Raw genomic sequence first — 23,842 nt, 5'->3', positions numbered from 1 at the left:
ATAACTAAATTAACTAATTTCATTAAAGAGTGTAAATTAATTATAATAGTCTTTTATTTAGGGATAAAAAGAGTAATTAGCGCCAAAGAAAAGTTAATTTGTTGCTTATAAATGCAACTAGAGGTATTTTTTTTCAAGATTAAACCTTTCCTATCAAACCAAACTAACGAACATTAATGAGTTGTATTTTTCTCGTCATTCTAGAATTGATTTAATTAAGAGTATCTTTTAGTGAAAAAATAATTAATGATTGACACATTTTAGATTAGACTTTATATAAAATAAAATAAAATTGAAACCACACTTTTAGTTTGTACATGATAATAAGGAGCAAGAGCTAAGATAATAACAGAACATAATTTTATCTTTAAAAAAGTAAATAATTTTGCATTTAAGAGCTAGGGAGATTCAAATTTATCATGAATAATTTATTTATTTTTACATAAAATTATAAAAAAAATTTGTCCTAGATTAAAGATCATGTTTGTTGTTAGCTAAAAAAAAATTATATATAGTAAAAATTAAACACCAGCTGTCCTAAAAAAAAGATCATATCCCACCATGAATGCAGCTTGAACAGAAAATCACGAATAAAATTTAATGATTCAAACATGATTTTTTTTCTAAAATTTATTTATCTCTTTTAAAAAGAACTTCTTCCGTGAGATCGCACGAAAAAAGAAGGTTCTTCCACAGTTGTAACATTAACTGAGGAAAAACTTCTTCTGTGTCATCTCACAGTTCTTTCGCAGGAGCTCACGGAAAAACCTTCTTCCGTGAGTTAATTTATTTTTTTAATTTTTAAATTTTTAGATTATTTTGTATTTCTCTTTGTTATTTTGTATTTTGTATTTTACTATTACAAAATTTAATGCATATTTAATTTGGGTTATTATTACAAAATAAAAAATATTTATTTAATATATATTAAATTTTGTAATAATAAAAAAATTTGTGATAGTAAATATTTTTTATTTTAAAAAATATACGAATTAAATATTTTTTATTTAATTTAGGTTATCATTAAAAAATTTAATATATATTTAATTTGGATTACTATTACAAAATTGAATGCATTAAATATTTTTGTAGACGTAACCCGAATTAATGCATTAAATATATTTTGTTTAATTCGGGTTACTATTACAAGATTTAATGCATTAAATATTTTGGTAATAGTAACCCGAATTAAATATGCATTAAATATTTTTTATTTAATTCGAGTTACTATTACAAAATTTAATGTATATTTAATTCGGATTACTGTTATAAAATAAAAATATTTATTTAATATATATTAAATTTTATAATGGTAAAAAATTTATAATAGTAAATATTTTTTATTTAAAAATATATATATACAAATTAAATAATTCGTATGATTTATATCAAAATTAATTATCATAAAATTTATTATTTAAATTTATATGTGCATTAAATATGCATTAGAAATTGTAGTGATATGTATAATAACATTATTTATTTTATAACCTAATTGACTCATTATTCCAGTTGGTTATAGTGTTGTGCTAATAACCTATATATTGTTTAATTTGTATATTTTTTAAAAATAAAAAATATTAACTATCACAATTTTTTTTACCATTACAAATTTAATATATATTAAATAAATATTTTTTACCATCCTTTAAGTAGACCTGTAACAATCAAATGAATAAATGAGTTATTCACATACTTCAGAAAAATATATATGAATTAATTATATTATACCAGCACAAAATGACAATTATTAACCAAAGTAATGGCAATAACCGGAGGATGTGATGATGGTCGATCCCTACGAGAAAAAAATGGCATGCTTTGGTCATTGGATAAAGTGGCCAACACCTATTTTAAGGGGAAGCGTTAAGATAGCACATGTATAAGTTGAAGAAAGGAAAATATATAACGAAAAAGAAAAAAAATTAATAGATATAATAAATATTGTAATGTAAAATAAAAATAACAAAAATAATGAGATAAATAAATATAATTAATAACCTACCCATATGTCACAAGTAATTATCCTCTTCATCACAAACAAATTTTTACAACACACTAACTTTTTCTTGAATATTCGCCACCAAATCTCCAAAAACAACCTCCCCATGCCAAGAGCCAACCCAACAGACACCCCGACCAAATTAATTTAGTTTTTCTTTTGTTTGTTAAACACACAAAAGTGGCAATTTTAAGGAGAAAAAAATGCAATAATTTGACACAAACACCCAGCCCAACACACATCGCCACCACACCACCAAATTCCAGTCAAAGGACCCGTCAAAACTTAAATAACAAACTTTTGTCGTCAAATTATTAAAAACCATTGAAACCTAGAAAGAGAGAGAGACACAGAGAAAGGACGGTGTTGGTGACGTTGGTCGTCCCACCCCAAGCCAAAGCATGGCTCGTTGTCCCGGGGCGGCGGCGAACCTCTGCTGCCTCTTCTTCCACCACAACCAGTCCCCGCCGCCCGAGACCCTCGGCATCCTCGCCTTCGACGCCGCCAAGACCATGTGCCGCCTCATCTCCCTCTACAATTCCCTTCACCACCAAGAAATCCTCCACCTCCGCCGCCACATCATTAGATCAAAATCCGTCTCTAACCTCAATTCCCGCGATGAGTGCTTCCTCCTCACCCTCGCCTGCGCGGAGCGCCTCGAGGACCTCAACCTCTCCGCTGCCACCGTCTACCACCTTGCCACGCGCTGCTCCAACCGAAACCTCACCCGCTGCTTCGAGGCCATCGACGCCCGGAAGCTCCAATTCGGAACAAAAGACGTTGAGACCAAAATTGAAAACATGGAGAAGCTCGTACTCGCCACGCGGAGCCTCCACAAGGCGATGGAATCGCTCACCGAGATGGAGGCTTCGGAGAGAAAGATGCAAAAGTGGAGAACCATTAGGGAAAACCATGGGTTAAAAGTGAAGGTTGAATGCTTCAATGATAAGATCATGTTTTATAGGAGACAGGTTGTGTATTTCAAGCAAGTTTCACTTTGGAACCAGACATTTGATAAGGTTGTCGCGCTCATGGCGAGAATCATTTGCATTGTTTACAACAGAATATGTTCGGTTTTTGGAACCTTTGTTACCGGCAATGTCAAACGTAGAAATCAAAACAAGAACAACAAAAATGGGGTTGTTAGACGACGTATTTTCGAAAACAGTTATTGTCGCGTGGAGCATCGCGAGTTGTATAGGATGAACCTTTGCATGTTCGACCAAACCGAGGAAGTGTTGAAGAAGCGTGCGTGGGGGTGTTGTAACGTGAAGAGGGGTGCTCCTACCGGGGTTTTCCGGTTCCACCACGCGCCGTCAGGGGAAGGTGGTGAGGTGGCAATGAATAACCGCGTCATGCGGCTGGCACCGGCGAATACGGTTGGCGGGGCAGGGCTTTCACTGAGGTATGCCAATGTTATTTTGTTGGCCGAACGATGCATGCATGCGCCTGATGCCACGATTGGGAACGACGCGCGTGTTACGTTGTATGATATGTTGCCTGGGAGGTTGAAGATGAAACTGAGAGCAAAGTTGAAAGGGGAATGGTTGGAATGGAAGAAGTTGGAGGGTGGAGAAGAGGAGCACTCTGAGGCGGCGACACGACGTCACGTGGTGGCGGCGGAGGTGATGGAAATATTGGTGCCGGTGGCTCATGACATGGTGAGGTGGCAGGCGGAGAGGAACTTGGAGAAGCAAAAGTTTGAGACGAAGCCAACGGTGTTGTTGTTGCAAACTTTGCATTACTCAGATTTGGAGAAGGTGGAGGAGGCCATTGTGGAGGTGTTGATTGGGTTGAGTTATATGCATTGGTACAAAAGTGTATGATATGGTTTTGGTGCTTTCATTTCAAGGTTTCATTTATTTGATTCTTTTCTTGAAAAGAAAATTGTAGTGATTTTATGCTAACAAGTGTAACATGTTTGTTGCCTTTTACATGTACTACGTGAATTGTGTCTATAGAATTCTGTGTAGAGATCTTGAGTTTGTGTCTTAGAGACAATGAAAGTTTCGTATAGTCTATCACTTAATTGATATAGGGATGGAATTATCAAATTATAGGTCATCATTAAGAGGTGATTTGCTTCAATATCTTGATCAATGCACTAGGCTCAACAGAGATTACAAAGGAAGAGTAGGAGGGACATGGGCTCCAATGACATTGTAGCAAAGCAACAACATCAAAGCATTTCGCAATTGCTCATAAAAAACATAATCGAAAGAATTGTCATGCAAAATGCTTGCTAGAACATCAGCGCATGTAAATAAATTATTATGCATGATAAATTTATTAATTTTGAAAAAAATAATTATCTTAGAAATTACACAATTTTCTAATTGGTTTGTACTATAAAATCTTTTATGCTGACAATAATCCACTAACTCATAGATGACAGAGAAAAAAAGAAGTTATATGATGTGGTAAGAAAAAAAATATAAAAAAGGTGTTTGTATTTAAAAGATGTTCAAATATGATTATTTTTAAAATAATTAATATTATATATCCTCCACTTCCAAAGTCCTCATAATTCTGGTATGAATGAAGAAATTCACACCTAATGTGTCAAAGGATAAGAAAAAATATAAGTGAACAGAAATAATATTATTGAGCAATACTATTAATAATGTTCCTCTCTTATGCAAGTTTAACATTGTGGGTAACCTGTCCAAAAACAACATACCAGGAAATGTTACCAGCACTAGCACTTTAACATTAGACATGCTAAGCACTTCCAAGAAGTTTTACACAAGACACTAGGGTTGAAATGATTTTCCTTTCTCTTGGGTGGTTTGAACTGTGAGCATAATCATTGGAAGGATGTCAATTTCTTCTTTGGATCTTATAGCGGAGGAGGTAGAGGTGGAGACATAGTGGAAATATTAACGTCTACACGAGTTTATCCGATCTTTTTAAAGTATTTGTGTTTTAAGGTTGTTTTATAACAAATAATAAATACTATAAATTTTTTTTATCTTTTAAAATAATTGTTGAATTTTTTATTTTATTTTTTTCTTTTCACTTCATAATAAATATATTTATAAATTAATTAAAAATAAGAAAAAAAATAAAAATATAATTAATAAAAAAATTATTCTTAAAAAAGTAATAAATATAATCTTAATTATTGCAAACGATAGATAATAAAACAAAAATTCTTCAAAAATTCATCAATTAAAAAAAATCAAAGGAGTAGTTAATATCCATCAAGCTGCTGAGGAAGGCTGAAATGCATGATTTTAACTTATTTTTTCGATACAAATGCATGATTTTAATTTATTTTTTCGATACAAATGCATGAGTTTAACATTTGTGGAAAATACTGGTATTGTTTGACACAGCAACATCAAACATAAAATGGTTCAGATTAAATCGTACTAGAACCGAACAACATCTATGATTGCTATGGGCAGAAATAGTTTATCCATGAGCATACTAGCAGTGTGTTCAACCAAACTTAATGTGGGGATTGAATGATAAGCTGTCAGAAATGTTACATTATATTGTCACAGAATAAATTAATAATGAATGTGACTTGAGCATCTTATATTAATATTATTTTTAGCATTTTCTTTTCTACATATAAAATTTATAGGAAACAGATGCTTCTTTCCCATTGGATGGTTAGTTGTGTTCCAAGAGTGAACATTCATTATTACCGATTGCTCATATTATATTGACAAAAGATGAGCATTGGACATCTTAAGAAACATCTCCATGTACAGAATATATTCTATTGGAATTTGTAAAAAAAGTTAGTATCTAGTCAAAATTATCTAACCAACCGTATATAATAATTGTCATTTAATTTTGTTAAATCATCATTTCCTGCAACAGACCAAACAGAACATAGATAAGGTTTATACACTGGTTTGGTTACTTTGCTTCCTCGGCCTGAGATTTTATTTAAAGTTGTTTATGTTTTGGCATGTGATTCTAATTAACTGGGTCGATATTTGGTTTTTCGTTGGAAGTAGACAAATTTCTCGGCAAATAATAATTAGATTCTTATGACATGGAGCTTCTTTCAATGTTGATTAGAAATAAGAATATTTGCCTATACGTGGGAACTAGCTTTTAACAAATTCATGGATTCATCATTAATTTATTTACATATTTGTTCTACAAATTCATAAATTTATAAATAAAATATCTTGTCTATTTGTTCTTTTTAATCTTTTCAATATCCCTCTACAAAATAAAATTTTCAATTATTTGCATCACTAAAACGAGGTCAAAGCCCATTGATTGGATTGCTTATTAAGAACTTATTTTCTGTCTAATTTTAAATTATTCAGAATTCAAATTCAGAATATACTAAAATTTAAGTTAATGGTCTATAAGACTATAACATGCGTAGCAGTCTACATAAAGACCCGTTAGCCTGTCATGTTTCACCGAATGTTGTGGCATATGTGCTTGTATATACTATATCCCTGGTCACTCTCCTAACAACAACCGCTGAGCACACGTGTCCTTTCCTAAAAATTTTTCAAATAAAATAATCGATCCCCGTTGCAACCGCGCTTCAGCTCTGCAAACATTTTGTTGAGGTTCAAACAATTCTTTGCTTTCTTCCATGTCTTTTCTTTCAAAATTCAAATTTAAATTTAAATTTTAGGCTTTATTTTTTTTATTTTCTATCCCTCATTTTCATTTTCATTCATTTTTTTCTCTCTCCTACACTTCTTATTCCCTCTCTCCCCGTCAATCCCACTTTGCTCGGCCACCTTCATGTCGTGGTCGTGTTCCCTTCTCCATCAAATTTCTCTCTTCCATCTTTCTCTTTCTCTTCCTCTATCTTTCTCCAAGAGCAACAAGAAGCCTTTTTCTTCTTCTTTTTTGAAGCAAAACCCAAATTAACAAGAAGCCTTCTTCTTCTTTTTTGAAGCAAAACCCAAATTTTGAAGCTTCAGTTTCATGGTACATATTCTTGTCCTAAGTTGGGGATTAAAAAAAAAAACATTCTAAGACAAGGTTCCTGTCGAGGACCGTCTTAGAATGTCCTGAACAGAAACTTATCTTAGAATGTTATATATTTTACGACGATTCAATACAATTGTCATCATAGATACCCGCACTTTTTATTATGCTTGATACGACGACAATCGATAACCAATGTTGTAAGTTTCAAATAATCGATGTAATACGTTTTTATTATTGTAGTGTTAACTCTTCAATTTGATGATATTGTAGGCAATATGTTATTGCTCTTTCTCTTTCATTTACTTTTTTATCTCTTCAATTATATGCACGTTGTTTCCAACTAAATATGATCACAATCAACCAAAACATTATATTTTCTCAACCTTTTTCTGCATAATTTAAAAAACAGACGCATCTTATTTATCTACATAACATCACATTCCATTATTATCTACTCATTTATTCATCTTACAACTTAATAAGGGGCTGCTATTATGATTTATGAATCTGATATGAAATGCATCGTGACTCCAACATCTAGTTATCAAACTGTACAAATATGATGCAAGTAAAATTAAGCTTCCATTGTTCTTAGTTTTTACTTGTACATGTTTTCTGAAGGAAATTGTAGTACTAGAATACTACCTTTGATTGATGATATGTAACTATGTTGTTGTTAATCTATCATTTTGTACGTCATCTTAGTTTTTCATAATGCTCCTTCTGTACACCATCTTCCCCATAAATAATAATATATTAGTATACTTATTAATGAATTAATTAAAGTACAATTCTGTAAATGTAATCTAATGAATAAAATCAAACATGGTGAAATTATCTGTACTAACTATGGGCTACCTTCCTCCATTTTTTTTATTATTTCCTCACTCTTTTATTTTCTTTGAGAAGGTTAATTCTTAAATTAACAATTTATTTAATTTTGATTTCTGAAATGATTGATTCTTATATTTCTTCTATCAACTGCTTTATCTTTTCTTCTTTCTTCATTTTCACAGCTTAAGCTGCAAGGTACAAAGATAAAAAAAAATGTAATCCAGCAAAGACAAAAGAAATGTAATTCAGCAAAGACTATTTTTTTATTGTAAGTGTCTTGTAATTGAGTGTTGGAATCAGGTTAAAAAGTCATTCAAAGTGTTTAAATTATTTTATGCATTTGTACATGTCATGTTATAATCTGCAAAATCTACTTCAAATTTTGAAAAGGTTAGTTATTCAATTTTTATTAGCACTTAAACCAACAAAAAATATGCTTACGCTTGCTAATTCAATTAGACGTAAAGAAAAATTAAAAACAATTTGATTTCATCTCTGAATATATAGACCAACTTTTATTTGAAATCACAATATTTAAAGGTGAAAAGGAAAGTGTTAATTACATAATTCTTGAGTTAATCACAATATATTTTGTATGAATGCATTTCAATATGTGTTTACTAACAATTTTTCTTAGCTAACAATTTATTTTGGAGTAATTCTTTTTAGAGATATGTAACATTATCAACTATGAAGAAACAGTCTTTTGCACAACCAGAACCCTTGGCCTCGAGCTTTGCCCCCTGTAATAAAAAAAAAAAGGAAACAAAAAACACAACCACAACCCTACATATCAGGATGATGTGGATATAAATATAAGGCAGTCCGGCTTTAAACGTTCCTTTTTTATTTAACTTACTGTTTTTTCATTTTGTTTTTTGTTTTTTTTAAGGGTAGAGAGACGAATTTCTCCTAATTTAAATAATTTTGAGGGATAGAACCCAATGTTTAGTCCCCACAATACATTCCTATACCCAAACTTCATATTTCCTTAATATGCAATTAGCAAATGGGTTTGGAGTAACGCACTAATGCGTTAATTTTAAGTAATATTTCAAAGATTAGACTAGACTAAGACAAAGGGTGAGAAATATTGTGGTTGACTTTGGAGACACTGTTATTTTAAAATTCCCTTACCTATCGCTACCCATTAGAATCTATTCACCTCCAATAAGAAGCAGTTTCAGAATCTATTCACCCCTTTGCACCCCTCCAATTGTCCAATTGAATCAAAGAAGGCTGCATGGTTTTGATCTTAAAAATTTGTTTGGGATTCAACTCAACCTTATAAAACAAATAGTAAATAAGAAGATAAATCCATATTCCTTAATATATTTCTATGTGCAGTGTACATACCATTCTTTCCCATTAATACAGCAATAGTTGGAACCTTTCTCATCCCATATTTTTTTAGAATAGTATCATGATAAACTTTGACTCACGGCATAACTATTTTTGAAATTAAATACAGTATTAGAAAATTTACAACACACATTTTATTCAACTAATAGAATTAGATACCTTAATTAGGACAAAGTTATTTTATAATTATTGGACGATACCTTAATTAGGACAAAGTTATTTCATAATTATTGGACGATGAAAATATCTTTCTTGACCATTAAGACACTACAACAATTTTAACTTTTTTTTATAAAAAAAAAAAAAAGTACTCAAATGTGACGAAATGTAACCATCAGTTTTTCAGTTGCACTTTAAGTGATCGTGATATTTGCTAATAGGCCATGATTTTTTATTACTTTTGGCCATAGGGCAAAAAACATTCAAAAATCTCAAATAACGAAAAAGACCGCGCATTTTAAGATGTTATCATGCTTTTAAGACCACATAATTATGGCTCTATAATGGTTTTCTAAACTTTTAGGACATGATTTTTAAATGTTATCATACGCATTATATATGTTTAAACAACATTTATAAAAGAGTAAATTAACATATATTTTAGATAACACATTTTTTAATGTAAACGAATAGTATAGGCATAATAATTATATAGCCTACGTCTAAACATTTAGACCATGATTTTTTAGTTGTCGTTTTACTATAAGCAACATTTATCTATCCCAAAAGCAGTGTAATACTTTTTGCTGAATTTCTTTCTTCTTTTTTTTTCTGATGAATCCTAAAACAGTGTAATAGTAGATTGATGTTTAAGCCATAGTTATGTAATTATTTATTATTTATTAATAACCATACTTAATTATTTAAGTATACTAAATCACAGAAAAATATTTAACTCGAAATAATTAAATTATTAATACGAATTTCTACAAAGAGGGTGAAAAAAAACAATTTGAATTTTTTAAAATAACAAGCCTCCATATGACTTAAGTTTCTCCATTTGTTTCACTTAATGTATTCACCTAGTCATCCTGATTTAGGAAAGCACTATTTTTAGTCTTCAACCTTTTACAACCACAACTCCATTTAGGTGGCAATCATGTTTTAAAATTGAATAAATAATATATTATATATGTATTGATGGTGTAATGGTTTTTTATTTTGTCACTCAATTATAAATTATATTATGTATAATAAATTTATTGATTTTTATAGTAATTATTTTAAAAATTATATATAAAAATTATTTTTGATTGGTTTACTGTACACTAAAAATGTATATATGTTAAACTCTTTTGGCTGTTCAAGCTTATGAGATGGAGTCAGATTATCTTGAGTTTTGAGCAAGCTCATGCTCTTTTGAACCCTTTGCTTAGTTTTGATGAAGGGTAATTACCAATCAGTTTGTTTAATCTCTCTATATTTTCTTCTTTTGGGCTTTTTAGTCTTGTTTTTAATTAAAAAAATTGCACATATATTTATTGCAACCTACATCACGACGAGATAATGAAAGAAAATAAAATAAATTTATTTTCTAAGGAAACGAGAGGGAATTGTCACCAAAGTTTATTTAAGGAAAACATTAAAAAAACACCAAAAAGAAGATCTGCAAATTTTGAAAAGAAGAGGTTCAGGAGTTGTTTATACATAGGGAAGGTGCTAGCACTCCCACACACCCGTTACAAAGAATGACAGTCTTTAATCAAGTGTGTAATAAAAATAACGTGACTTCAAAATTATTTATTTTCTCAAGAGCGATGAATTTTTTTGTTTTTTTTTCACATCGACAAGGGTGTTGCCCTTGCTCCTACGTATCCCTAGGTGCAATGAGGAAATCAGAAATGCGTAATTCTTTAGGTAAAATGTTTGTGTGTTGAATTGATTTTATCTTTTTTGAAAGATTTATTTTAATTACAAAAAAAGAGTCGTTAAGGTGTTGGACCTTGAAACAACGTTTGAAATTTTGAAAAGTAGAGGGGGTCGTTAAAACGTTAGACCTTGAAATGATCTCAAGTGATACTTGACGAAAAGAAGTTTGGTTGTGAATTGATTTTTTTGATTTGGTTTTGTTTATTGGTCGGATATCCTTAGTATCCACCTATTATGAATAGGAAGAATATCCTAAAGCGCATGAGGTGAGTTCGAGACCTAATGTTGTGCACTGCGGAAACAAAGCGTCCTAGGAGAATTACTAGGCAAGTCTGAGACATAGCGTGACAATCCTTGTGCTACGAGTAAATAAAGAACTAGAATAATAAACGACAAAATAAGTGTCATACACAATGTATAGAAAAGAGTGCATGCAATTAGATAAGAGAAAAGAATGGGATAGAAAAGAAGAGGGGTGTACACTTAGTAATCAAGGGAGCAGGGTACAATGATAGAGCGTAACAGGATATATAAAAGAAAAAATGGCAATGCAACAAAATACATAAAAAATCACAAGGCAACAAAATACACAATCTCATCGACGTGTTACAACGGGAATATAATAAAATGTGACAGGAGTAATTATAAAGTGCAACGACAATTAAATAAAACATAAACGAGAGACCCAACAAGCAAAAGAAAGAAAAAAAAAAGAAACTGGGCTTGGCCCGTTAGAGACCCAACAAGCAAGGGCTACGGAGCAATCAACGCACCCCTCCGTTTTCTGCCTACACCATTTTGGTCACAGTTCACCTTATCTACACTGTTTCAAATTCGGATTGGGCCCAGTCCAATAAAAAAGGGAGTGCTAATTACCCAACGCACGTCCATGTTCTCTACTTGCACCATTTTTATTTAGACCGGGTTTTTTTTATTATTATTTCAGATTGGGTTTGGGCTTAGGGTTGGGCTGGAACCACGTCAAGGCTAACGCCACACTCAAGCTTCAAAACCAAACAGCAAATCAAAGGAACCAATCCACAAGACAAACGAAAATGCAAGCATATTCGCAAAAATAAAACGCAAACCAAATGACACTAAACAACAAACATGATGAAAAGGAAGTATGTACAAGCATCAAGCATAATCAATTCATTGTTATGGTATATGAGACGGTCGAACAAAGAATATATATATATATATTACTAACCCTCTACCTCAGGGTAAGTTACCTTCCAAATTATTATTTATTTAACTTAACTTTTACCAAATCCTAACCGCAAGGTAAAGTTTTTTTTATAGTGGTGAGAGAGGATTTGTTCTTGGAAGATTTTCGGGATTCGCCGAAGTCCGAACACGTGGAATGAGCGAGTAATGTGGATGATGAAAAATCTACTCTTCCATTAGGGATTGGATTTTCGGACACGGCTTTTGAGAACTGTGGTATGGCTTAATAATCTTACTTTGCAACTCTCCTTCTCATTGAAAGTACACTAAAACGGCGTTGCAATCAACTTGCTGGCTTATTAAGTTATTATATTTGTATATTCTTTTTGTCTTAGCTCTTCCTCTTTTTTTTTTTTTCTCGAATTCTTGATTTTCTTTTTATTATTTCCACCTTAGGTGATCTGATTGAGCTGTAATTAGTTGTTATATTATTATTAGCTTAAACATTGGGGAAAATCTTTCAGAAGCTCCCTCACCAAACTAGCAAAATTAAAATATTAATATTGTTTCTCTAAAATAAACTGAACCAAGCACACTAATATATGGTTTAATGTTTTGTTTTTGTTAGTGTTAAAAATATCGGAATATTTTTTCTGGCCCTTGGATGTTCTGTATGTACATCTGCTTCTTCTGTAGGGTCCCTTTGTTTGGTTTAATTCCTTCCTTTAATTTACTTATTACCTTTTTTTTTTGTTTTCATGAATATTCTTTTTTCTTTAACAAAATTAAATATTATTGCTTTTTTAACTTAATTATGTACACATATATTTAAAGATATCTCACTAAATATTTGAAATTAGCATGCATATCTTTGGAAAAAAAAATGTAAATTATATTAAACCCAAAATGATATAATAATAAACGGGGCATACCCCGCAGTTAAAGAAAATCAAAAGTCTTCCTAATACAAGAAGACCTATATCAAGATGCTAAAACAAATATAATAGGTGCGCTTGTCTATACATAAAAAACTTAATCTTGATAACCTCTACTACAAAAAATTAATAATCTTCAAAAATTAACTTGTTCTAGCATAGGGAGGTGCGCTGAGGTGGGTGAAATATGATGGTTTAGTTAGTACGTTGAGTGAAACGGGTCATAGTTAAATGATATTAAGAGTATCTTTATCCGTGGAACTAAAAGCTTGTATCGTTTCTTCACCAGTTTTTACATACATTAGGAAGTAATATTTTCTTGGAGGTATATGGAGAGAGTAATATTTTGTTCTATGTGATAGTTATTTGGATTTGATAAAAAAAAAAAATAGTTATTTGGATAAGGTAGTTTTACCTTTTCTTCCCTCACATTAGCAACTTTAATCTAACTACTTAACATACAATAGTTATTTATTGTTAAGAAACTTTCACCAAAGATTCCTTTAAATAAAAGATCACCAAAGATATATACTTTTAACTTTTAAACAACTCCGGCTAAAGATATTCTTGCAAATCAATTTCTTTTATTCCTAATAGAAAACCTAAGGAGCATACATGCATGCGCTGTCTATGGATTAAAATAATCTTGAGGCATAGAACCCAAAGTTTTGTCCCCAAATTCCCATTCCTAGAAACTAAACTATGCATTCATTTCTTTAATGCATAGTTGGCAAATGGGTTTGGAGTACTATGTATGTTGAGTCGTCTTTCGAAGCTTAGACTAGACTAGGAAGGGAAAGTGATGTGGATGACTTGGAGACTTTTTCTGTCTGTTATTTTATGATTCCCTTACCCAACGCCACCCACCCCGAAATATCAAGAAACCTTTTCAAAATGTGACTCATACTGTATTATATTCTTTTTTTTTCTTTTTTATAAAGAAATATTGTAGTATATTCATCCATTAGTAGTTAGTAGTTAGCACCGGGCCAATCGAATTAGTGAAGGATGCGCATTGAAACCATTTGGGTTTGTAACACAAGTCATATGTTCAACTTGTTGGCTGAAAATAAAGAGTATAATTAAGAATAGTAGAAGATTGACCACTATTTCCTTAATTTTTATTTGCTACCAAACGTTCTTTACCATCAATGTGACAACAGTTGAAAATAGGTGGTACCTTTTATTTTATCTTGTTTTAGATTAACATGATAAGATTTGACGCAGGGCATGTACATTGGTTCAAAGAGAATCTAGAAAATCAAGAAGCAAATAATCTGATCAAACTCATTAGAGCCAGCAATATATAAAAATCTTGTTTTCTCATTTCATCTCTCTGCATAACCATGGAACAAGTGCTTCATTTATTTATTTTTTAAAACAAAAGAAGGGGCGAGTTTGTGATCCCAAGGTTCGGATAATCTCTATATTCACATCCTTCTAACCCCAAGTCAAAAGCGACAACCCATGCATAACATTAAATAGATGAAAAAAAATAAAGTAACAAACAACTTGGGAGGCATAAACCAAATCCAAGCATGCACAAAACATAAAAACTGCATGAACCTGTAGTTAGGTAAAGCTAACCTATTATTTTATTTTTACTAAAAGCGCTAGAATAGACAGATGTGTTTGATATCATTGGTTAAGATGCTTATAATGTGTTGGATATCATTGGTTGTTTGTAAAGGTCTACTTAGAGAATTATTTTACAGACCTACATTACAAAGTTTTATTCTAATACAACTTAACAACTATTCAATTAGTCTTTGTGCACCAAAATATCATTGTATATAGATTGTCTATTGTGATACCCTCTACCTCGACATACATATAAATGAATAAAATATATAAAAATATAAATAAATAAATTCACGTGGATAAAAGATTCACATTCACTTCACCATTATCAAATAAAACTTATTAAAAACATATCCGACTCAGAACAAGACCGTCAAAATTTACAAAAGAAATTTTGTTAAATCAATTAGGTAAAATAAAAAAAATAATATCATGCAATTAAAATAAAAATTCATCCCCAATATCACATCCTATCAGAGTATTGTGTTCAAGCGTCCTCTAGCATGAGATTCTTTAAAGTCATCCACCAAGTCATCTGCTCCTACGAACACAAGGTTCGAGATCATCACTGTAACACCCCATTTTTCGTAAAAATAAATTAAAAAGGATTCTATTTCTTTAAAAATAAATAGTTTTAGAAAAATGATGAGATTTTTATAATTAAATAAATAAGGAGAAATAACTTTGTTAATTAAAATAATGGTTTGAAGGAAAATAAAAATGATATTTTATTTATTCATTTGATAGGAAATAAAATAGAGTTCTTGTTTATAAAATAATAAAAATAAAGAAAAATAGAATAAATAATAGGCTGAGAGTATCTAGTTATAAATAAAGACACGTTAGGTCAACTAACAATAGGTCTCTACGCTTTCTTTTCCTCTCTATTTCGTTTTCCCTTCTTCCTCTTCCAAAAGCTTCTCTTTTTTTCGCATTCTCACCGTTGGAATTTTCAAAACAATGTCTGGTGTTAAAGAAATATCCTTCTCATCGTAACTTTCTCTTTTCTCGTAGAGACTCAAAACCTGTCCCAGTAAAAATATGATCTCAAACTCGTCAACCGTTGGATCATTGTGAAATTTGGACACCAACTTTGGAACACATTTGCTCACAGCCTCACCGTTGGGATTTGAGACATAATGTTTATGAAGAGAGAAATTAGTCTCACACGTTGATAATAAAATAGAGGCTACAATCTCTTCTCCTTCTCTCTAACGTTTGGAAACCCTAACAGAGCAAACAAAGAAAAAACTTTAGGAATCTTAGGGAACTACTAGAAACACCATTATCACTGTTGAACTACACATGTGATCCCACTTAGAGGTAAATGATGAGTTTATCGCAATTGAGATTAAAATGAACATGTGTAAGTGTTCTTAGAGGATCAAATTGGGGTTTATTTTGGATGTTTATTGTATTATAATTCTTCCTGTATGATTATGTTAAATTATTTGAGGGATTTTACTCCCCGTGTTGTGAGAAATTTTTTTGTATAATTTTTTTGTGTTTTGGATAAGATTAGCGTGATAAATGGTTATGTTGGAATCATGAAATTGTGATTGAAATTGTGTACAAGTGATAAATTGAATATGTGATGAATTGTGGGATAATATGTTACTTTGAGATTATTATATTGTTATTGAGATTGAGAATAATTGTAAAGTTGAACATGTGTTAGTTTGTGAGATACACGTAAACATGAGATAATGGATTGTGACATTATGAGATGTTAAATTGTAGGCATGAGATTTGGTTGTGAATAAGTGTGTGATTAACACTTGATATGACAATATTGTGTTGTGAGCTGTGAATTATACAATAACTCAACTGGTGTTTACTTTGAGAAAAGTGTTTATGTACAGTATTAAAGGAAAAGTGTAAGATTTCTAGTTAGGAACCTAAAGTGTTAAATTGTAGCGTAATGTGTTAAACGTATTTGAAACATGAGTGTGAGGTTATGTGTATTGTATAATTCATGAGTAGTGTTTGCGTGCAAAAATTATTTTAGGGGTTTGACCTAAATCGGGAAGGTGAGGTCCTAATGGATTCTTCGGAGTTTAGGCCTTGAGGGTAAAGACACTCGGTTTGAGTGCTCCTTTAAGCCTATGTTGATCCCATATGATTGGAGTATTTTCGCAAAACAGAATGACCTTGACTGGTCACCGTATGATTTTACTTAGTGAGAGTGATCTGATATACTCATTGTGTGGTGTGTCTTGTTATGTACTCCTAAGCGCCCCAGTGTGGTTTTTCACTGACATGGTACCACATTGCATATAGGTTTGAGTCTTAGTATAATTGTTGCATAACACTTGCTAATTCTCTAGTATGAAATTGATGAGTGTTATTACGTCTTGACCCAGGTGTTTGATTCATGTGTAATGTGATTAGTGATTAAGTTGTGTCTCAGCATCCTCTAGCATGAGATTCTTTAAAGTCATCCACCTAGTCATCTGCTCCCACGAACACTGTTGGACAAGTGGTATCAGTTATCTTAAGATGGGGGATTGAATTAAGATACAAAAATTATTCCTAATTACAATTTAATCTCTTTTTGAATTAACAATGCACCTTTAATATGAATTACTCAAAAGATAATTCAAAAATAAACTTCTTTAAAGTAAAAGATAAATAGCAATAAATAAAAGAAGTTTAAAAGAAGAAAGAATGCAAACTCAGATTTTATCCTGATTCGGCCACCCCCTGTGCCTACGTCCAATCCCTATATAACCCGCTTGAGATTTTCACTATCTTATAAAAAGCTTTTTACAAACTCTGAACCACACAGGGACACCCTTCCCTTGTGTTCAGATATCTTTACAACTTAAGAGACCCTCAGTCTCTTAAACAGATCTCTTTGAATAAGAAGAAGAAGAATTCTCTCTTTAAGAGAAGAATATTACAATGGAAGATCGCTCAAGATTCCTTATTGAATTTGCAAGTGTTTTGGCCAAGGAATATTTTGAAAGTTATAAGACAATTTGGTTTTGAGAGGATAAGACAATGTTGTTCAGAAAAACTCTAAGGAAATTCGAACCCCAAGTCATCTATTTATAGGTCTTTGATGACCATTCAAAAAAATTTTGAACAGTTGTGACTTTTGGGAGTTATTTTTAAAATTTCCTTACTGGTAATCGATTACATAAATGTGGTAATCGATTACACAGTTAGTTCTGAAGAGTTATGACTCTTCAGACTTGAAATTTGAAATTTGTGTCTGGTAATCAATTACACAACCGTTGTAATTGTTTACAGGCTTTTAAAATTTAAATTCAAATTTCTAAAAGTTGTTACAAACAGTTTTAACTTCTGGTAATCAATTACATCCATTGTGTAATCGATTATATAGTTTAAAATTCAAATTCAAAATTTGTAAAACTGTTTCAGAAAGCATTTAGCTACTGGTAATCGATTACATCCTTTGGTAATCGATTACCATAAAAAAATATCATATTTTTGAAATCTCAAAAAACTTTTGTAAAATATCCTTTAGCTAAACCTGTGCAGCATCAATTAAGGAATTCTTTCTAAGATCCTAGAAACTAAGTACATCGTTCTTCTTGAATTTCTGGATTCTTGACTTGAATCGTGCTCATCTTTGGCATCATCAAAACTTCATATCATATATGCTTCTATAATCTCCCCCTTTTTGATGATGACAATAATATGAAATCAAGATAAATGATATACAATTTGATAATGCGTGCTCACAACCCTTACTCCCCCTTAAGATTGGAATTTATGCCTAAGTTCATGATAAATTCTTCCCTTGTTCTCTCCCCCTTTGGCAACATCAAAAAGCCAAAAATACTTGGAGAAAGGAACTAAGGCAACATGAAAAACATAGCACAATTCATCCATAAACGGATTCAATCCATAGAATAAACCAAGCAAGTCTTAATCATCCAAAACAAAGTCTAAAATAAACAAACACACAGCAAAACAAAATAGTAAACATCCAAGATAACCGTAACCAAAGCATGAAGCAATAAAAGCCAAAATACAAGGCTTATAGAAATAACCACAAAGCTTAAGGAAATAAAACATAAAAAACATAACTAAGAGTCGGCCGGGGGATCGAAGCAACGCCTGATGAAGCTCATATCATCTTCGAGTCGAGTGATCCTTGTATCTATGGCATCGAAACGCTTACCCACAAAAGCTCGGAGGTCGCGGAGCTCTGTGAGTACCTTAGTCATAAGAGAAGTGGAATCATCCCTAGAAAAGTTCATTGGGCAAAAACTTGTGCTATTCTATTTTCCTCTCCTCCTCCATTCTTACAAAAAGTTTTTCAAGAGACCTACTCTTGGTGACTATTTTCAAGAGAAGGTCTTCTTGGTTGCAAACACTGAACACAAGGGACCAACGTTCCTTGGGTTCATTGCAAGAAACAGAATTTGCTTCTCGGTTGATCACTGGACACAAAAGACCAACGTCTTTTGGGTTCATTGCAAGAAATGGGTATAACTTCTTGGTTGTTATCACTGGCCACAAGGGACCAACATTTCTTGGGGTTCATTGCAAGAAGTGGGAATAACTTCTTGGTTGTAATCATTGAACACAAAGGAGGGAAGTCCTTTGTGGTTCATTGCTTGTAAAGGATTTTACAAGGATAGTGGAAATCTCAAACGGGTTGCTTGAGGACTGGGCGTAGGCACGGGTTGTGATCGAACCAGTATAAATCCGATTTTGCATTCTCTCTTTCCTTAATCTCTTTTACTTTCTGCTGTGTTTATATTTCTTTAAGTTTACTTCTCCTTATTTGTTATTCGAGTAACTTACAATTTAAGAAATAATTGAATCTAGAGAATATCTAACAAAGGGAAATTTTCAATTAGGAATAGTCAACGAAATCTTAATTCAACCCCCCTTCTTAAAATTTATGAGGCCACTTGTCCAACATGTTATTCTACAATTCATCACATATTCAATTTATCACTTATACATAATTTCAATCACAATTTCGTGATTCTAATATAACTATTTATCACGTTAATCTTATTCAAAACACAAACAAATTATACAAAAATGTTTCTCACAACATGGGGAGTAAAACCCCTCAAACAATTTCACATAATCACACAAGAAGAATTACAGTACAATAAACATCCCAAAATAAACCCTAATTTGATCCTCTAAGAACCTCTACATATGTTCATTTTAACCCCATTGCGATAAACTCATCCTTTACCTCTAAGAGGGCTCACAGGTGTAGTCCGATAGTGATACCAACATCTCTAGTAGTTCTGTGAGACTCCTCATTTTTTTTCTCTGATTGTTCTGCTAAGATTTCCAAGCGTTACAGAAAAGAAAAAAATATTGTAGCCTTCATTTCACTGTCAACGTGCGAGACTAATTTCTCTCTTCAAAAACATCATTTTGCAAATCCCAATGGTGAACATGTGCAGGAATGAGTTCCAAAGGCGGTATCCAAATTTCATGATGATCCAACGATTAACGAGTCCGGGATCATAGTTTTATTGGAACAGGTTTAGGTGTGTACGAAAAAAAGAAAACTCAGTACGAGTGACATTTCTTCCATCACAGACATTATCTCAAATCTCCCAACGGTGGGTGTGTGCGAAAATAAGTTTTTAACCTCGTGTTCAAATTTCACGACGAGAATGAGTCCAAGATTGTTGTTTTACTGAGACAAAGAAGGAAAAACGGATTTGAGAGGAAGAGAAAGCGTAAAGACATGCAAATGTAAAAAATGACCTATTAAATATCTATTTGTAGGCAAGATACTCTTGACCTATTATTTACTCTATTATTTTTATTTTATCATTTTATTTACTTTAAAACTATTATTTTAATTAATAAAATTATTTCTCTTATTTATTTAATTAAAAAAAGCTCATTATTTTCGTAAAATTTTATTTATTTTAAATAAAATTATTTTTAATTTATTTTATAAAAAAAATGCGATGTTATATCCATCAAACGAGATTTTAGAATCATGGCACCATAATTCTTCCCGACTTTGTAATTTTCATATATATTTATATTTTTATCTTACTTTAAACTTGTATAATTTTTTATATCAATTTATAAGTTTTCATATTATAAAGTTATATAAAAAATATATACTTATAAAAAATCCTACAATGAGCCAAAATGAATGTTTAGAAAGAAATATCTAAAGAAAATACACAAAGAAAAATCTAGTTAAAATGATGAGAATTTTTTAAACAAATAAATATTTTTTTTATAATCTTTCTCACTTTGTTTTTATTTTTAACAAAATAAGAGAATTTTAAAATATTTTAAAAAGAATCTTTCAATTTTTTTTCCATATCTATCTCTCAAGACAGTGCAGTAATCTTGTTACCATTAAAGATAACAGTACGAATCAGATAATGGGAAAATAAAAGAAGCATCCAAGTCAGCGTTCATTAGAATCTTTCACTACTTTGGCAATTGGCATTGAAAATGACAGTACGAAATAGAGAAGTTAAAATTATAAAAGTGATGCCCTGTTTGCCCTCTTATCTTGTATTTTTGCCAAGTCTCCCTTCCAGACTTTCTACTAAATCGGATATATATTAAGAAACCCGATGTTTAATTTTCAATATTCTAAATTTATCATCATATATTTATTTTCTTTATTAATCCTTTTTTCACTTTCTCCTGCCTAAAGACCACAAAAATTGAGTGTAGGTTGATTCATCATATATTTTTCCAAATTGCAAAGCCTCGAAAATAAATGGCACATGTCACTCTGAACTTGTTTCCCTTTCAATTCAGGAGTGTGTAAGAGAGGGACGAATGTTCCCTGTCCTATCTCATAATACTTCATGTGCATTTTTGTTCCATTATGGGAAGGGTAGACTTTTGAATTCTTGCATTAACACTTGTACTTTCAGTCTCTCCTCTATAACTTCTGGGCTTCTGGCCCATGTGAACCATTTATTGTGTGCTTTTTTCATTTCATAATATATCATTCCATTCCTCTTTACTCTTTAGCCACCCCATCTCCTCTTCCTTCCTTCAACATCTATCTCACCAACTTTTTCTCTATTCAACAACAACAACCTATTATGCTTGAGCTTATCTCATTTTACACTACAACAGTTCCATCAACTTTGTCATATCTCAATCCCTTCTTCTCGTCCTTCTGATTTCCATCTATTTTCTTGTTCAACATGGCTACCCTTTTGAAAATTTTATCTCTTTTGGTGCTCCTTTTGATCCCAGTTTCATGCCAAGTTGACCAGGTTCTCTATTCTGGATTCAAGGATGTAGGTGCCAGTAACCTAACCATGAATGGGGTGACTACAATAGAGCGCAATGGAATACTCAAACTGACAAATGAATCCAGCAGGTCAATAGGTCATGCTTTTTACCCATCACCTTTTCAACTAAAGAACTCCACAAGTGGTAAAGCTCTCTCCTTTTCTTCCTCTTTTGCTTTTGCTATTGTCCCTGAATACCCCAAGCTAGGTGGCCATGGCTTGGCCTTCACAATAGCAACTTCTAAGGATCTCAAGGCTCTACCAAATCAGTACCTTGGCCTCCTTAACTCAAGTGATAATGGTAACTTCTCTAATCACATCTTTGCTGTTGAGTTTGACACTGTGCAAGACTTTGAGTTTGGGGACATTAATGACAACCATGTTGGAATAGACATCAATAGCATGCAGTCCAATACTTCTGCCAATGTTAGTTTGGTCGGTCTCACTCTCAAAAGTGGGAAACCAATTCTAGCTTGGGTTGATTATGATTCTAGATTGAATCTTATAAGTGTTGCACTTTCTCCAAATTCATCCAAGCCCAAAACTCCTCTCTTAACCTTTAATGTGGATCTCTCACCCGTTTTTCATGATACGATGTATGTTGGGTTCTCTGCATCAACTGGTTTGCTTGCTAGCTCCCATTACATCTTGGGTTGGAGCTTTAAAATCAATGGTCCGGCACCACCCCTTGATCTCTCTTCTCTCCCACAGCTTCCAAAGCCAAAGAAGAAACAAACATCTTTGATAATTGGGGTTTCTGTCTCGGTTGTTGTTATTGTCTTATTAGCCATCTCTATTGGCATTTACTTCTACAGAAAAATAAAAAACGCTGATGTGATTGAAGCGTGGGAGCTTGAAATTGGGCCACATAGATACTCCTATCAAGAGCTCAAGAAGGCCACTAGAGGTTTCAAGGACAAGGAGCTACTTGGGCAGGGTGGTTTTGGCAGAGTTTACAAAGGAACATTGCCAAATTCCAAGATCCAAGTAGCCGTGAAGCGAGTTTCACACGAATCCAAGCAGGGCCTGAGGGAATTCGTGTCGGAAATCGCCAGCATAGGCCGGCTTCGCCACCGGAATTTGGTTCAATTGCTCGGCTGGTGTCGCCGCCAGGGCGACCTCTTGCTTGTGTATGATTTCATGGCCAATGGGAGCTTGGATAAGTACTTGTTTGATGAGCCAAAGATTATCCTAAATTGGGAGCATAGGTTCAAGATCATAAAGGGTGTTGCTTCAGCTCTTATGTATCTTCATGAAGGCTATGAGCAAGTGGTGATACATAGAGATGTGAAGGCCAGTAATGTGCTGCTAGATTTTGAGCTGAATGGAAGACTAGGTGATTTTGGATTGGCAAGGTTGTATGAACATGGTGCCAACCCAAGCACCACAAGAGTGGTGGGTACATTAGGGTATTTGGCACCTGAATTGCCTAGAACAGGAAAAGCAACTACAAGCTCTGATGTTTTTGCATTTGGGGCACTTTTGCTCGAGGTGGTTTGCGGGCGTAGGCCGATCGAGCCTAAGGCGTTGCCGGAAGAGATGGTGTTAGTGGATTGGGTGTGGGAAAAGTACAAACAAGGGAGAATACTTGATGTGGTGGACCCAAAACTAAATGGCCATTTTGATGAGAAGGAGGTGATGGTGGTGCTGAAATTGGGGTTGATGTGCTCAAATGATGTGCCTGCTGCTAGGCCTAGCATGAGGCAAGTGGTGAGGTATTTGGATGGGGAAGTTGAGGTGCCAGAGGACTTGAAAAAACCAGGGGCAGTAAGCCACCATGAGGGGTTTGAGGAGTTCTTGCACTCACTTGCATCTTCTTCATTTGATAAGATGAGTTCAGGTTCCAACTTTGGAAATAGAGACATGGATTCTAGTTTTCTTTCCTTTTCTAATTCACCTCATTCCCTTCTCCATGGTAGTGGGACCAATTAGGT

At 32.6% G+C, this 23,842-nt stretch overlaps 2 protein-coding genes across 2 annotated transcripts; both read left to right on the top strand.

Moving 5' to 3' along the window:
• The first annotated feature begins 2,287 nt into the window (after positions 1–2,287).
• LOC102669545 (uncharacterized) lies at positions 2,288–4,028 on the top strand. Its single transcript, XM_006584193.3, has one exon. It carries the CDS (start codon positions 2,404–2,406, stop codon positions 3,826–3,828), a length of 1,425 nt encoding a protein of 474 aa, XP_006584256.1. The 5' UTR covers positions 2,288–2,403; the 3' UTR covers positions 3,829–4,028.
• Positions 4,029–21,329: 17,301 nt separating this feature from the next.
• LOC100816866 (L-type lectin-domain containing receptor kinase S.4) lies at positions 21,330–23,840 on the top strand. Its single transcript, XM_003530171.5, has one exon. The coding sequence runs from the start codon at positions 21,819–21,821 to the stop codon at positions 23,838–23,840; it is 2,022 nt and encodes a 673-aa protein (XP_003530219.1). The 5' UTR covers positions 21,330–21,818.
• The last annotated feature ends 2 nt before the right edge of the window (positions 23,841–23,842 follow it).

The sequence above is a fragment of the Glycine max genome, chromosome 7 (genome assembly GCF_000004515.6).
Source record: "Glycine max cultivar Williams 82 chromosome 7, Glycine_max_v4.0, whole genome shotgun sequence".
NCBI classification, from domain to species: Eukaryota; Viridiplantae; Streptophyta; class Magnoliopsida; order Fabales; family Fabaceae; genus Glycine; species Glycine max.
The sequence above is the reverse complement of the archived record's forward strand: the minus strand, read 5'-3'. Positions and strand labels throughout refer to the sequence as shown.

Excerpts from the sequence above, each read along its gene's own strand:
- LOC102669545 (XM_006584193.3), top strand. The coding sequence starts at position 2,404 with ATGGCTCGTTGTCCCGGGGCGGCGGCGAACCTCTGCTGCCTCTTCTTC.
- LOC100816866 (XM_003530171.5), top strand. The coding sequence starts at position 21,819 with ATGGCTACCCTTTTGAAAATTTTATCTCTTTTGGTGCTCCTTTTGATC.